Source organism: Loxodonta africana, chromosome 7, assembly GCF_030014295.1.
Source record: "Loxodonta africana isolate mLoxAfr1 chromosome 7, mLoxAfr1.hap2, whole genome shotgun sequence".
Classification (NCBI taxonomy): domain Eukaryota; kingdom Metazoa; phylum Chordata; class Mammalia; order Proboscidea; family Elephantidae; genus Loxodonta; species Loxodonta africana.
Genome location: NC_087348.1, coordinates 29,678,269 through 29,692,024, shown reverse-complemented (window position 1 = coordinate 29,692,024; position 13,756 = coordinate 29,678,269). Strand labels below are relative to the sequence as shown.

General features: G+C 36.1%; 1 protein-coding gene across 1 annotated transcript; it reads left to right on the top strand.

Moving 5' to 3' along the window:
* Nucleotides 1-6,475: 6,475 nt before the first annotated feature.
* LOC100670405 (olfactory receptor 10AG1-like) lies at nt 6,476-7,423 on the top strand. Its single transcript, XM_003423278.2, has one exon. The coding sequence runs from the start codon at nt 6,476-6,478 to the stop codon at nt 7,421-7,423; it is 948 nt and encodes a 315-aa protein (XP_003423326.2).
* Nucleotides 7,424-13,756: the final 6,333 nt, after the last annotated feature.

The window sequence follows — 13,756 nt, the reverse complement described above, 5'->3', positions numbered from 1 at the left end:
TCTGTTTGTAGTTTTCTCTTTTCCTTGATACTCAAAAATACTTTATTTATAAGGGAAATTAGCACTTTATCTGAGGTGTGATCTACAGTTATTTCCCCAATTTTATTAACCATATTTGGGCATGACTTTTTATGCTTGTTTATTTATAATATAGGGAACTATTTCATTTTTCATAATTGGATTTTTAAAAATAATTTGTGTCCTGCATTCTAAATTTTTAGTCATAACTAGATAAATTTTCCTTACCTTAAAATCATACTTAAAAAAAATTCTTTCTCTTAGAATTATTTTGTTAACTTTCTGAAATATTTAAACTAGTATACCATTTGGAGTCTTTCCTGCTATAGTATAAAGTATTAGTGAAAATATATCTTTTTTCTACAAGACTGCCCAATTTATCCCAATAAAGTTAATTTTAAAAGTCCATATTTCAGCTATTTCATTTGCTATTTTTATTATATGATACATTCTCATTTGTATTTGAGTCTTCCATTTATGGCATCAGAAGATCACGTTAATAATGCGCAATATAACCATGATCATATTATGAGACTTCAGAATTCCATTTTAGCTTAGTTACTTCTGGGATGTGCACCTACTGTAGCGCAGACCTGGCTGGCATTTCACTCCATTGCTGTGCTCTGCCACACCTGATTCCCGTGGGAGGCCTTTCTTACCACATACTCTTAACTCAACTTCCATGATTTCAAGGTCATAGTTCCTGATACCTTTCAATTAACTTCCCCAATCACTCTCTGTAATTATAATATAGGGAGTTCTCTTTCCTGTAGATAGATGATACATGCATAGATAGACAGATAGATAGACAGGTACATAGATAGATAGATACTTTAAACCATCTTTAGGTTTGTAGTGGAAATATGTATAATCTCCTACTAACGTCAAGGATGGAGGTAATTATAAACACTTAGGAATCACTATTTACTAAATAATAGGAAGTAAAATCTTATTTTCACAAGACGAAATTTGGCTTCAAGTCAATATTCCTAAACCACCTAAGAGTCACTCAGATATGAAGTCTTGAAGGGGAAGTATTTTATAAAAATAGACTACTGACCTGGAGTCTTGCCCTAATATCGGCTGGAATTATATCAGCATCTCATTTTCTCCTAAATGAAGTTTAATAGGATTCACATCCTAAAAATGGGTTAGCAGAGGAAATGAAATTGGGGAAGGATGATGGACTATTGTAAACAAAATAAGAGTTCCCTTGTGGTGATTAATCTTGGGGCCAAAATTAAAAAAAATAAAAAACCAAACCCACTGCCGTTGAGTCGATTCCAACTCATAGCAAACCTATAGGACAGAGTAGAACTGTCTCTTATGGTTTCCAAGGAGTGCCTGGTGGATTCGAACTGCTGACCTTTTGGTCAGCAGCCATAGCTCTTAACCACTATGCCACCAGGGTTTCCAAAATTAAAAGAGAAAAAGAAGTTTTGAACTAGATTGAATATATTCAACAGCCAGCCCTCAGTTTGCCTGGGGAGTCTTGAAGAAATAATTTATTTTAAGATTTGTAGGTAAAAATCTTCTTCGTTGTCAGAAAATTTTTTACAACTCTTACAGAGGCCAGCCTCTGAATTTGGATCAAGGCTTCCATTTCAGAGGAGAAAATAAGCAAAATAACTTGAGGAAAATGTGACTGGAGTTCAGTCTCAGATGAACAGAGGGCCCATATGAAGCAGTCATAGTAGATAAGGGAAGAATTGGATTTGGGTCAATCTTGGATGGCTTCCAGTGTTATTACTCAGTTAAGGACAACCCAGGACCTTATTCAAGTCTACGAAATAAGGCTTTCTGCACACTCTATTCCATTGAGAGTTTGCAAGGAAGAGTATTCTGGGTAGAGCGAGAGCTATCTGGGAAAATAAATAAATAAATGAAATCAGAGAGTGCCAAAGAGATTTGTTTAATTAGAAATTTACTTGTGTCAGCTGGAAGAGATCCCAGGGGATGGAGAAAACTGTTTTTTTTGATTTAAGGAACACTCCATGTTCAAAATGAACAGTGTTTTACAGATGGATTACATACCATTAATGAAAGAAGGTATTTCACCCAAAGTAATTTAAATACATAAATATGTAAACTCTCTTCAGTGAGGAAGAAACAAGGCTATCACAAACCAAAACACAAATCCACTGCACTCAGGTAGATTACTATCCAAAGGGACCCTTCATTACAGAGTAAAACTGCCCTATCATGTTTCCGAGGCTATAAATCTTTAAGGAAGCTGATGGCCACAACTTTCTCATATGGAGCAGATGGTGGGCTCTAACTGCAGACCTTTTGGGTAGCAGACGAGCACTTTAACCACAGCACCTTCAGGTCTCTTATTACCCAAAATAAGAAAGGTAAATATGAAATAATCTATTAATATTTGACTTCAGTTCATGATATGATTAAAATTAATGTTTAATATGCAGTAGCAAATGCACTGTTTTATTAAAGCAGCTCATTTATATTTCTGCCTCTATTAAATATAATTTACCTTAAACAATGATTTTAAATAGTGATATTAATAACTTTGAAACTCTGCCAATTTGAAAAATTGCTGTTTTGTAAGAATAAAAAAAAAAAGAATACTAAATAATATTATAGGAAAACTTTTCTAGCAAAGACTTTGTAGCAAATAAGCATTATATTTATGCATTTTAGTTCTGATATTTTAATAAGACATTTAAAATAAAACAATCCATGAAATAAATCTACAACCATTGAGGAATCCAAGAAACACTTATTTTAAAGAAAATAATACTTTTATGTTAAAGAATTCATAAAATAATATAAAGTTTTAAGTTCATATTGTTTTTCAAGTTAATTTTAAGGTTTACATTTCTAATTTATGTCAAAAATATAAACACAGCTGAGGTTTAGGTAGATTGGGGCATTGACAATGACTAATATTTAACTGAATCAGAATCTTGTTAACCAAAGCCAAACTAATTGCCTCCAAGTGGATTCTGACTCATAAGGACCCTACAGTATAGAGTAGAACTGCCTCACAGGGTTCCCAAGGCTTTAAATCTTTACAAAGGCAGACTATAACACCTGCCTCCCACGGGATGGCTGGTGGGCTTGAACCAACGACCTTTTGATTAACAGCTGAGCACTTAACCACTGCACAACCGGGGCTCCTTCAGTTTTGTTATGTATTCCCTAATCATTTGGATTTTTTTCTAGGGAATGGATGCTTAGATTTCAAATAAAAACATGATACTATTAAGTTTTATTTCCCTTTAAATAATAACAACTTAAACATTTTCAAGCAAGAACAGTAACAGATAGTTTTGGGAGAACACACAGGGTAAATCTCTGCCCTTTCTACCCTGCTCTCTTGAGAAAAACACAGACAAATCTTACATAATGTTGTACATGGATAATTTCGTCACCAAAAAGTTGAGTTTGTATAATTAAAAATGTTGTTTCTTTTAGCACTCACAGTCATTTTATTTAATTAACAAGAATTATTTTTTATTAAATGCTATCATTGAAAACACATAAAGATCTATTTCTTTTGTCCTCTTTTGAATCTTAATTCTTCTCTCCCTCTTAAGGGTGATGCTTTCATTTTAATAATGGAAACCCTGGTGGTGTAGTGGTTAAGTGCTACGGCTGCTAACCAAAGGGTTTGCAGATAGAATCTGCCAGGTGCTTCTTGGAAACTCTATGGGGCAGTTCTACTCTGTCCTATAGCATCACTATGAGTCAGAATTAACTCGATGGCACTGGGTTTTATTCCTTTATCTTAGTTTAGAATCAAATCCTGAGTACCACATTAGGTGTACACCCATTTTCTGGGATCTGTATTGATTTCAGGTAGTAGAATAGTCACAGTCTTTACCACTCAGATCATTTAGTACCAGTAAAAGAAAATGTATACAAAGGCTATAACCCTAATTGCACTACTAAGTGCTGAGCAGTGATGGGTACTATAGGTGTTACATGTCCAAAAAGCAGAGATAATGATATAAATCCAAATATTGGCAGAGAATTCATAGAGAAATTGCACCTTTTGAGTTGAAAGTTTTGGAGTTTGTAACATTTTGATAATTCCTTTTAAGATCTCACTTCATTCCCTTAATAATCCTGTGATAGAAAAGGGAAATATATTAGAGAGTATTGTACATGTTGTAGTGACAGTAAAATCATCTCCATCATCCTGAAGTTACCATCGGCCTCAAGTCAAGCCAAAGCCTTCTCTACCTGTTCATCTCCTCTTATGGTTGTGGTGTAACTCTTTGGATCAGGTGTTATTGCTACTTAAGACCCAACACTAGACACTCAGAGGGAACTGTCAAAATGCTTTCTCCTTTCTACACTGTCCTAGTAAAACATTAGTTTTAATAATAATTAGAATAAATGGATGATAATAATAAGTAACTATTGATAACAATAGCAATAATAGATAACAATAGTAAGAGGCTTTATAAGTGCCAGAACTTCTTCAAGATTTTTTATTTATATTAAATGATTTATTTTACTTAACAACACTTAATGTTGATGTAGTTGCTAGTCATTTTACAGAGGAGCAAAACGTGACGTGGAAAGATTAATAAACATACAAGATGTCATCACACAGCTAGATGTTGGAGCTACAATTCAGTTTCAGTCCATCTGGGAAATACTGATCTATAACCATGGCACAGAGTAGTGGTGGCACAGTGTTTAAGCATTTGGCTGCAATAAGAAGGCCAACAGTTCAAACTCTCCAACTACTCAGTGGAATAAAGGTATGGCAGTAGGCTTCCCTAAAGATTTACAGCCTTAAATACCCTATGGGGCAGTTCTACTTTGACCGATAGTGTAGCTATGGGTTGGAATTGACTCCTCAGCAATGATTTTTTTTTTTTTAACCATGGCACCATGCTTCTTCTCTACTTGGTTGACAAGATGCAAACCCATTAGGGTGGAGAGATGTAAATCAGGGTGAGACAAGAGGCACCTTGCCTCTTGCAAAATTTAAGTAGGCACTTACTTTCAGGATTGTGCAAATGCAAGAGAGCCTAAACCTCCTTAAATTTTCCACCTTAGGAACTTCACAAATTAGTCCTTGTCTTGACCCTGATTAAGGACAATAGTGGGAAAACAATTTCCAGCAACGGAACTCAAAATCACTATCAAGTACTTAACTAGGCAATCTGTTAAATCCTAGGGCTACAGGCTTAAAGAACATATTACCATAATCATAATTATAGACCCACAACTAAAAAGTAATCAGCTTAAAATTGGTAGGTAGGTGATACATTTTATCAATATTATCTCATTTAATTTTCACGAAGAAGTAAGCCTTAGAAACTTTAAATAATAGCTTAATATCACGAAGATAATAAATCATTGAGAAAGGGGTCAAACTCATCCATTAAAAGAAAAGATGCTGATTTGGAGTCACAAAATCTACATTCAATTGGTCAAATTATCCACACTTAGTGAGTCTCAGTATCTTTATATGTAAAGAAAAGTGAGTTTAGAAACAGTTATCTAAATTGTTTTTTGAGAAGCAACAAACATAATCTCGGGTTCACAGACCACAATGGGTATAACAACAGCCAATATCATTCCTCCTACTGTCCCACATATAACACAGGTAACGAATATCCTCCTACTACCCCTGCTTTTCCAGGGAGACCACTTTTATTAGTAGTATCTGAATCAATGTTCCTGGACAATTTTCCTGAATAAAATCCTCTTATCTTGCACACTTAACATCCTACTGAAAGATAATTGTTTTATTCCCCTAGGCAAAATGAAATACTCTCACACTTTTCTTTCTAAACAACCTAATGTGAACTGTATTATAAGAACTTACATGCTTAAAGGTGGCTTGGTGGCACAGTAGTTAAGTGTCCAGCTACTAACCAAAAGATTGATAGTTCAAGACTACCAGCGGCTCCTTGGAAACCCTATGTGGTAATTCTACTTGTCCCTATAGAGTAGCTGCGAGGCGGAATTGACTCAATGGCAATGGTATGGGTATATGCTTAAAATCATCAAGGGATGGGAGAAGGGAATGTTGAAACAGGCAGTTGAAAATGTATGTTAGAAGTCCGCTTATGACATAGTGTTTGAGAAGCTTGACTGAGAAAATGCATAGAGAAGTACAATAGGATTGTCAAGATGTGTAATTAATTTAAAGTGAGGTTAGATGGCAAAGCTGAGGGTCCATCTCCAGCAGTTGCCAATTGCTCCAGTGCCTGTGCTGAGTCAGGTATAGCTTGATCTATCCTGGGCTGTGCTTCCAAAGTATAAGGAAATGATCTTAAAATAAATGTGAGGGGACTGTTTACTGTGATTTAATAGGCAGACGTGGGACATACATAAATAGTATCATTCTTAAAGTGCAAACCATTGCAGTGACCATAAAATCCAACCCAGACACCTCATTATACCTTAGAGAAGAGGCAAAGGGATACAGGTAGGCAAAGGAAATAACCACGTAAATTTACCTTTTCTACAGATGAATCAAGAAAAACCATCACAGGACAATCTAACTGAAATCATTGAATTTGTTCTCTTGGGCTTTGCTGACATGCCCCATATCCAGTGGCTTCTTTTTGGATTGTTTTTAATCATTTATATCATCATCCTGATGAGCAATGGCACCATATTTTTAATAACAAAAATGGATTCTGCTCTCCAGAGCCCTGTATATTTTTTCCTGGCAAAATTTTCCTTCTTGGAAATCTGCTATGTATCAGCTACTCTCCCTAGAATGCTAATTAATATTGGGACTCAGAGAAGAAGAATTTCCTTAGTTGCCTGTGCTACACAGATGAGCTTTTTCCTTCTGTTCGGAGGCATAGAATGTTTGCTTCTGGCAGTGATGGCCTATGATCGCTATGTGGCCATTTGTAACCCTCCGGACTATCCTCTAGTCATGAACCACAGGGTCTGTATCCAGCTGGTGACTGGCTGCTGGACCACTGGAATCCCTCTCACAATCGGGCATACATATCAGATTTTCTCTCTTCCATTTTGTGGATCTAAACTAATTAACCACTTCCTCTGTGACATTCCCTCAATACTCAAGCTGGCTTGTGGGGACACCTTTGTAAATGAGATGTTGGTGTACATAGTTGCTGTGTTATTTGTCATGGTTCCATTTCTGTTGATACTTGGTTCCTACAGTAAAATCATCTCCATCATCCTGAAGTTGCCATCAGCCACGAGTCAAGCCAAAGCCTTCTCCACCTGCTCATCTCATCTAATGGTTGTGGTGTTATTCTTTGGATCAGCCATTATTGCCTACTTAAGGCCCAACACTAGACACTCAGAGGGAACTGACAAAATGCTTTCTCTTTTCTACCCTATCCTGACTCCTATGTTTAATCCCATGATATATAGTCTAAGGAACAAGGATGTCATAATGGCACTGAGAAAATTGCTATGTAATTCACTTCATTAAAGAATGAGCTAAATGTATAAGAATTGCTTTCTTATGTATTTTTAATTAAATTTCAACAAATGTATACTTTTAACATATTTTATGTTATGGATTGAATTGTGTCACCCAAAAAATGTGTGTCAGCTTAGCTAGGCTATGATTCTCAGTGTTGTGTGATAGTCCACCACTTTGTTTTCTTAGAAACTTCTAGAAGGTAATTTGTGTGTTTTGGTGATTTTCCTGTGTTGTAAATCCTACCTCTATGATGTTAAGGAGTCAGGATTAGAGGCAGTAATGTTAATGCGGCAGGGTTCAATCTACAACACTAGGTTATACCTTGAGTCAATCTCTTTTGAAATAAGAGAAGCTAGCATAGAGACATGGGACTTCCTACCACCAAGACTGAAGAACAAGGAGGGGAACATGTTCTTTGGACCTGGGGTCCCTGCACTGAGAATCTTCTAGACCAGGGGAAAATTGATGACAAGGAGTTTACCCCAGAGACAGCAGAGAGGGAAAGCTTCCCCTGGAGCTGCATCTCTGAATTTGGAGTTCTAGCCTCCTTGACTGTGAGAGAACAAATTTCTCTTTGTTAAGCTACATACTTGGGGTATTTCTGTTATAGCAGCACTAGATTACTAAGACTCCTTGTCTTTCCAAACAATCATTTCCAAGTTAAAAATCTCTTGTAATGTTGTCAGAACTTTCCGCTTAAATTATATAAGTAGTATATATGTTAAAAAAAAAAAAATCATTATATTAGTAATTCTATAATTTCATTGTGCAGTGTCCTCCCTCAATGAGAATTTTTGCTCAGGCTGATTTATTTTAGTGAGTTGTAATGTATAATCCGTTATACCACTTAGCATAAAACTTATTCATTTCCATAAGTGTCCATACAGTTGTGACACCCATTTTAAAAACTCGGTTTGAAATATGCATTAATTAAAACTATAAAGTGTTCCTTAGGTATCCATGGGGGTTGGTTACAGGGCCCCCACAAATACCAAAATCCATGGATGCTCAAGCCCATTATATAAAATGACACAATATTTGCATATAACCTATGCAGAAACTTCCATATACTTTAAATCTTTTCTAGATTACTGATAATGCCTAATACAATGCAAATGCTATGTAAATATTTGTTATACAGTATTGTTTAGGGAATAGTGACAAGACACAAGGTGAACGATGCTCAAACAACAAGTGCTGAAGAGAGAGACTGGGGATCTGTGACATGGTGGAAGGCTACAGCTAGCTGGGTATGCCTACACATCATTTCATTTGCATGGATTCAGTGTAGTCCTGGCACATTAACAATAATAATGTAGACTCTATGATAAACCTGGAAAAGCCTCTGTGAACAAGTAACATTTGAACTGAGTCCTAAATAGTTAGAAGGAGTAACTAAAGAACATTTTAAGCAGATGCAAAAGCAAAGGACGAGTGTTAAGTTTTACATTCTTAGAGTCCTAAAGAACAAATTGTCTGGGGAAAAAAAAGTGTTAGCAGATGAACATAGAAATAAAGATAGCAGCTAAGTTATATAGCAGTTTTCAACCCCTGGTAAGAAATCTGAATTATCCAAAGTACTATGGGAATCCATGAAAGTGCTTTACATTTTCTGTAGAGAACACTTTGGCTGGTAGAATCTACCAGCCACTACTTGAGACAGTTCTACTATTGCCTATAGGGTTACTATGAGCAGGAATCGATTTAAAGACAAAGGGTTTGGTTTATTGTCTTTTGTTTGTTGGTTGGTTTATTTGTTTTACTAGAAAACAATTAAGGAATAATTAGAAATGCAAATACCATAGAAAAACAGCATAGAGGTTGGTGGATGTGCTAATGAATCTTTCAAGTCTTTAAATCACTTAAGGTTGTAAACCCAGACTGGAAACAAGAATCAGATGAGGTGGAAACATATTATGTAGATGTCTACTGCATTCTGTGATGGTATTTGATATTCTATACATATATATATATATATACACGTATGTGTGTGTGTATATATATATATATATATGTATATATATATGTATATATAAACCAAACCCAGTGCTGCCGAGTCAATTCCGACTCATATTGACCCTATGGGACAGAGTAGAACTGCTCCATAGAGTTTCCAAGGAGCGCCTGGCAAATTTGAACTGTATTCATCCCTTGGTATCAAAGGTAGATTTTTTTCAGGACCCTTGCTAATACCAAAATCTGAAGATGCTCAAATCCATTTTACAAAATGGCGTAGTTTTTCATATAACATATACATATCCTCCAATATACTTCAAGCCATCTCTAGATTACCTATAATACCTAATACAATGTAACTTCAATGTAAATAGTTGGTATACGGTACTGTATTGTTTAGGGATTAATGCCAAGACAAGGGGCATACAATGCTTAAACAATGAGTCCTGAAGAGAGAGACTGAGAATCTGAAATTCTGAGAGGCTATGTCGGGGAATGCCTACATATAAATTCATTTGCATGAATTTAGCATGGTGCTCTGAGTGTGGCAAGTTCAAATTTTGCTTTCTGGAACTGTCTTTTTTTTTTCTCTCTCTTCTGAGTGCATGTAATCTCAGATGGTTGAATCCATGGATACAGAATTCACAGATATAGAGGGTCAACTAGTATATACATACTTTGTATTATTTATTAAAAATGGTAATTATATATTTATTATATATGTATGTTTGTGTACATATGTGTATCTGTCTATCTATGTATCTATTTGCCCTGGTAGTACAGTGCTTAAAGGACTCTGCAGATAACAAAAAATGGTCAACAGTTCAAACCCACCAGCCACTCTGCAGGAGAATGATGTGGCAATCTGTAAAGATGTACAACCTTGGAAACCCTGTGGGGCAATTCTACTTTGTTCTATATGGTCTCTATGAGTTGGAACAGACCCATTGGCTACGGGTTTGGTTTTGGTATATATATATATATATATATATATATATGTATATATATATATACACACACACACACACACACACGTACACACATATATATACGTGTGTGTATATATATGTTTATATGTATATATGCATATATATATGTATATGTAACGTAATGGAAACCCTGGTGGCATAGTAGTTAAGTGCTACGGCTGCTAACCAAAGGGTTGGCAGTTCAAATCTGCCAGGCACTCCTTGGAAACTCTATGGGGCAATTCTACTCTGTCCTATGGGTCGCTATGAGTTGGAATTGACTCGATGGCACTGGGTTTGGTTGTATGTACTGTGAAAAATGGGAATTCCAGATTACTTAGTGGTGCTCATGAGAAAACTGTTTAGACACCACAATGCTGCTGTAGTTCAAAGACAACAATGGGATACTGAAGGATTTAAAGTCAGAAAAGGTATATGTCAGGGTTGTATTATTTCACCGTACTTATTCAATCTGTATACTGAGAAAATAATCTGAAAGCTGGACTATATGGAGAAGACTGGGGCATCGAGATTGGAGAAAGACTCATAAACAACCTGCATTATGCAGATGACACTACCTTGCTTCCTGAAAGTGAAGAGGACTTGAAGCACTTACTGATGAACATCAAAGAATATATCTTTCAGTGTGGATTGCACATCAACATAAAGAAATCAGAATCCTCACAACTAGACCAATAAGCACCATCATGATAAGCAGAAAAGACTGAAGTTGTCAAGGATTTCATTTTACTTGGGCCCACAATCAACACACATAGAAGCAGCAGTCAATAAATCAAATGATATAGTGCAATGGGCAAATCTGCTGCAAAAGAACTCTTTAAGATGATGAGAAAGATGACACTTTGAAGGCCCCAATATCAAGATACACATTTACTGTATATTTATACATATGTATAAATTTTTTTTTTTTTTTTTATGTATATATGTCATATTTTGGCTCTTGTGGACTTGCTCTGATTTTCTTCAGTTTCAGCTTGAACTTTCATATGAGCAATTGATGGTCTGTTTCACAGTGGGCTCCTGGCCTTGTTCTGACTGATAATATTGAGCTTCTCCATTGTCTCTTTCCACAGATGTAGTCAATTTGATTTCTGTGTGTTCTATCTGGCAAGATTCATGTGTATAGTCGCCGTTTATGTTGGTGAAAGAAGGTATTTCCAATGAAGAAGTCATTGGTCTTGCAAAATTCTATCATTCAATCTCCAGCATTGTTTCTATAACCAAGGCCGTATTTTCCAATGACTGATCCTTCTTCTTTGTTTCCAACTTTTGCATTTCAATCACTAGTAATTATCAATGCATCTTGATCACATGTTCGATCAATTTCAGACTTCAGCAGCTGATAAAAATCTTCTATTTCTTCATCTTCAGCCCTAGTGGTTGGTACATAAATTTGAATAATAGTCATATTAACTGGTCTTCCTTGTAGGCATATGGATATTATCCCATCACCTACAGCACTCTATTTCAGGATAGATCTTGAAATATTCTTTTTGCTCAGACTACAGATTGAATAGATATGGTGAAAAGATGTGGTGATGTGGCATGGCTGAAAATGAGAAGAAATAGCTGCAAACATCCATTAATAACTGGAATACAGAATGTGCGAAGTATGAATCTATGAAAATTGGAAATCATTGCAAATGAAATGGAATGCATAAACAACAATATCCTAGGCGTTAGTGAGCTGAAATGGAACTGCTACTGGCCACTTTGAATTGCACAATCATATGGTCTACTATGTTGGGAATGAAAATGTCAGGAGGAATGGCACTGCGTTCATCCTCCAAAAGAACATTTCAAGATCTATCCTGAAGTACAATAGGATAGGTATCCACACACAGTAAGATAATACCCACACACCTACAAAGACCAGTTAATAAAACCCTTCAAATTTATGCACCAAACACTAAGGCCAAAGATGAAGAAACTGAAGATTTTTTAACAACTTCTGCTGTCTGAAATTGATCAAACATACAATCGGGATGCATTGATAATTACTGCTGATTGGAATGCAAAAGCTGGAAACAAAGAAGAGGGACTCACAGTTGTAAAAATATGGACTTAGTGATAGAAACGCTGCTGGAGATTGCATGGTAGAATTTTGCAAGAACAACTGCTTCTTCATTGCAAATACATTTTTCACCAACATAAATGGTGACTATACAGGAGGACCTTGCCAGATAGGACACACAGGAATCAGATTGACTACATCTGTGGAAAATGACGATAGAAAAGCTCCACACCATCAGTCAAAACAAGGTCAGGGGCAGACTGTGGAACAGACCTTCAATTGCTTATATGATAGTTCAAGTTGAAACTGAAGAAAATTAGAACAAGTCCACAAGAGCCAAAGTATGATCTTGAGTATATCCCATCTGAATTTAGAAACCATCTCAAGAATAGATTTGATGTTTTGAACACTAATGATCAAAGACCAGATAAGCTGTGGAATGACATCAAAGACATCATACATGAAGAAAGCAAGAGGTAATTAAAAAGACAGAAGAGAAAGAAAACACCAAAATGGATGTCAGAAGAGACTCTGAACCTTGCTCTTGAACATCAAGCAGCTAAAGCAAAAGGAAGAAATGATGAAGTAAAAGAACTGAAGATTTCAAAGGACAGCTCGAGAAGACAAAGTATTATAATAACATGTGCAAAGAGCTGAAAATAGAAAACCAGAAGGGAAAAACACACTTGGCATTTCTCAAGTTGCAAGAACTGAAGAAAAATTCAAGCCTCGAGTTGCAATAGTGTAGGATTCTATGGGGAAAATATTAAATGACGCAGGAAGCATTGAAAGAAGATGGAAGAAACACACGGAGTCATTATATCAAAAAGAATTGGTCAGCATTCAACCATTTCAAGAGATAGTGTATGATCAGGAACCAAGGGTACTAAAGGAAGTCCAAGCTACACTGAAGGCATTGGCAAAAATCAAGGCTCTAGGAATGGATGGAATATCAACTGAAATGTTTCAACAAATGGATGCAGTCCTGGTAGTTCTCGCTTGTCTCCGCCAAGACATTTAGAAGACAGCTATTGGCCAACCAACTGGAAGTGATCCATATTTATGCTTATTCCCAAGAAAGGTGAACACACTGGTGGCGTAGTGGTTAAGTGCTACAACTGCTAACCTAAAGGTCGGCAGTTCGAATCTGCCAGACACTCCTTGGAAACTGTATGGGGCAGTTCTACTCTTGTCCTGTAGGGTCGGTATGAGTCAGAATTGACTCAACAGCAATGGGTTTGGTTTTTTTTTTTTGGTCCGAGAAAGGTGATTCAGCCCAATGTGGAATTTATCGAAGGGTATCATTAATATCCCATGCGAGCAAAATTTTGCTGAAGATCATTCAAAGGAGGCTGCAGCAATATATCAAGGGAACTCCCA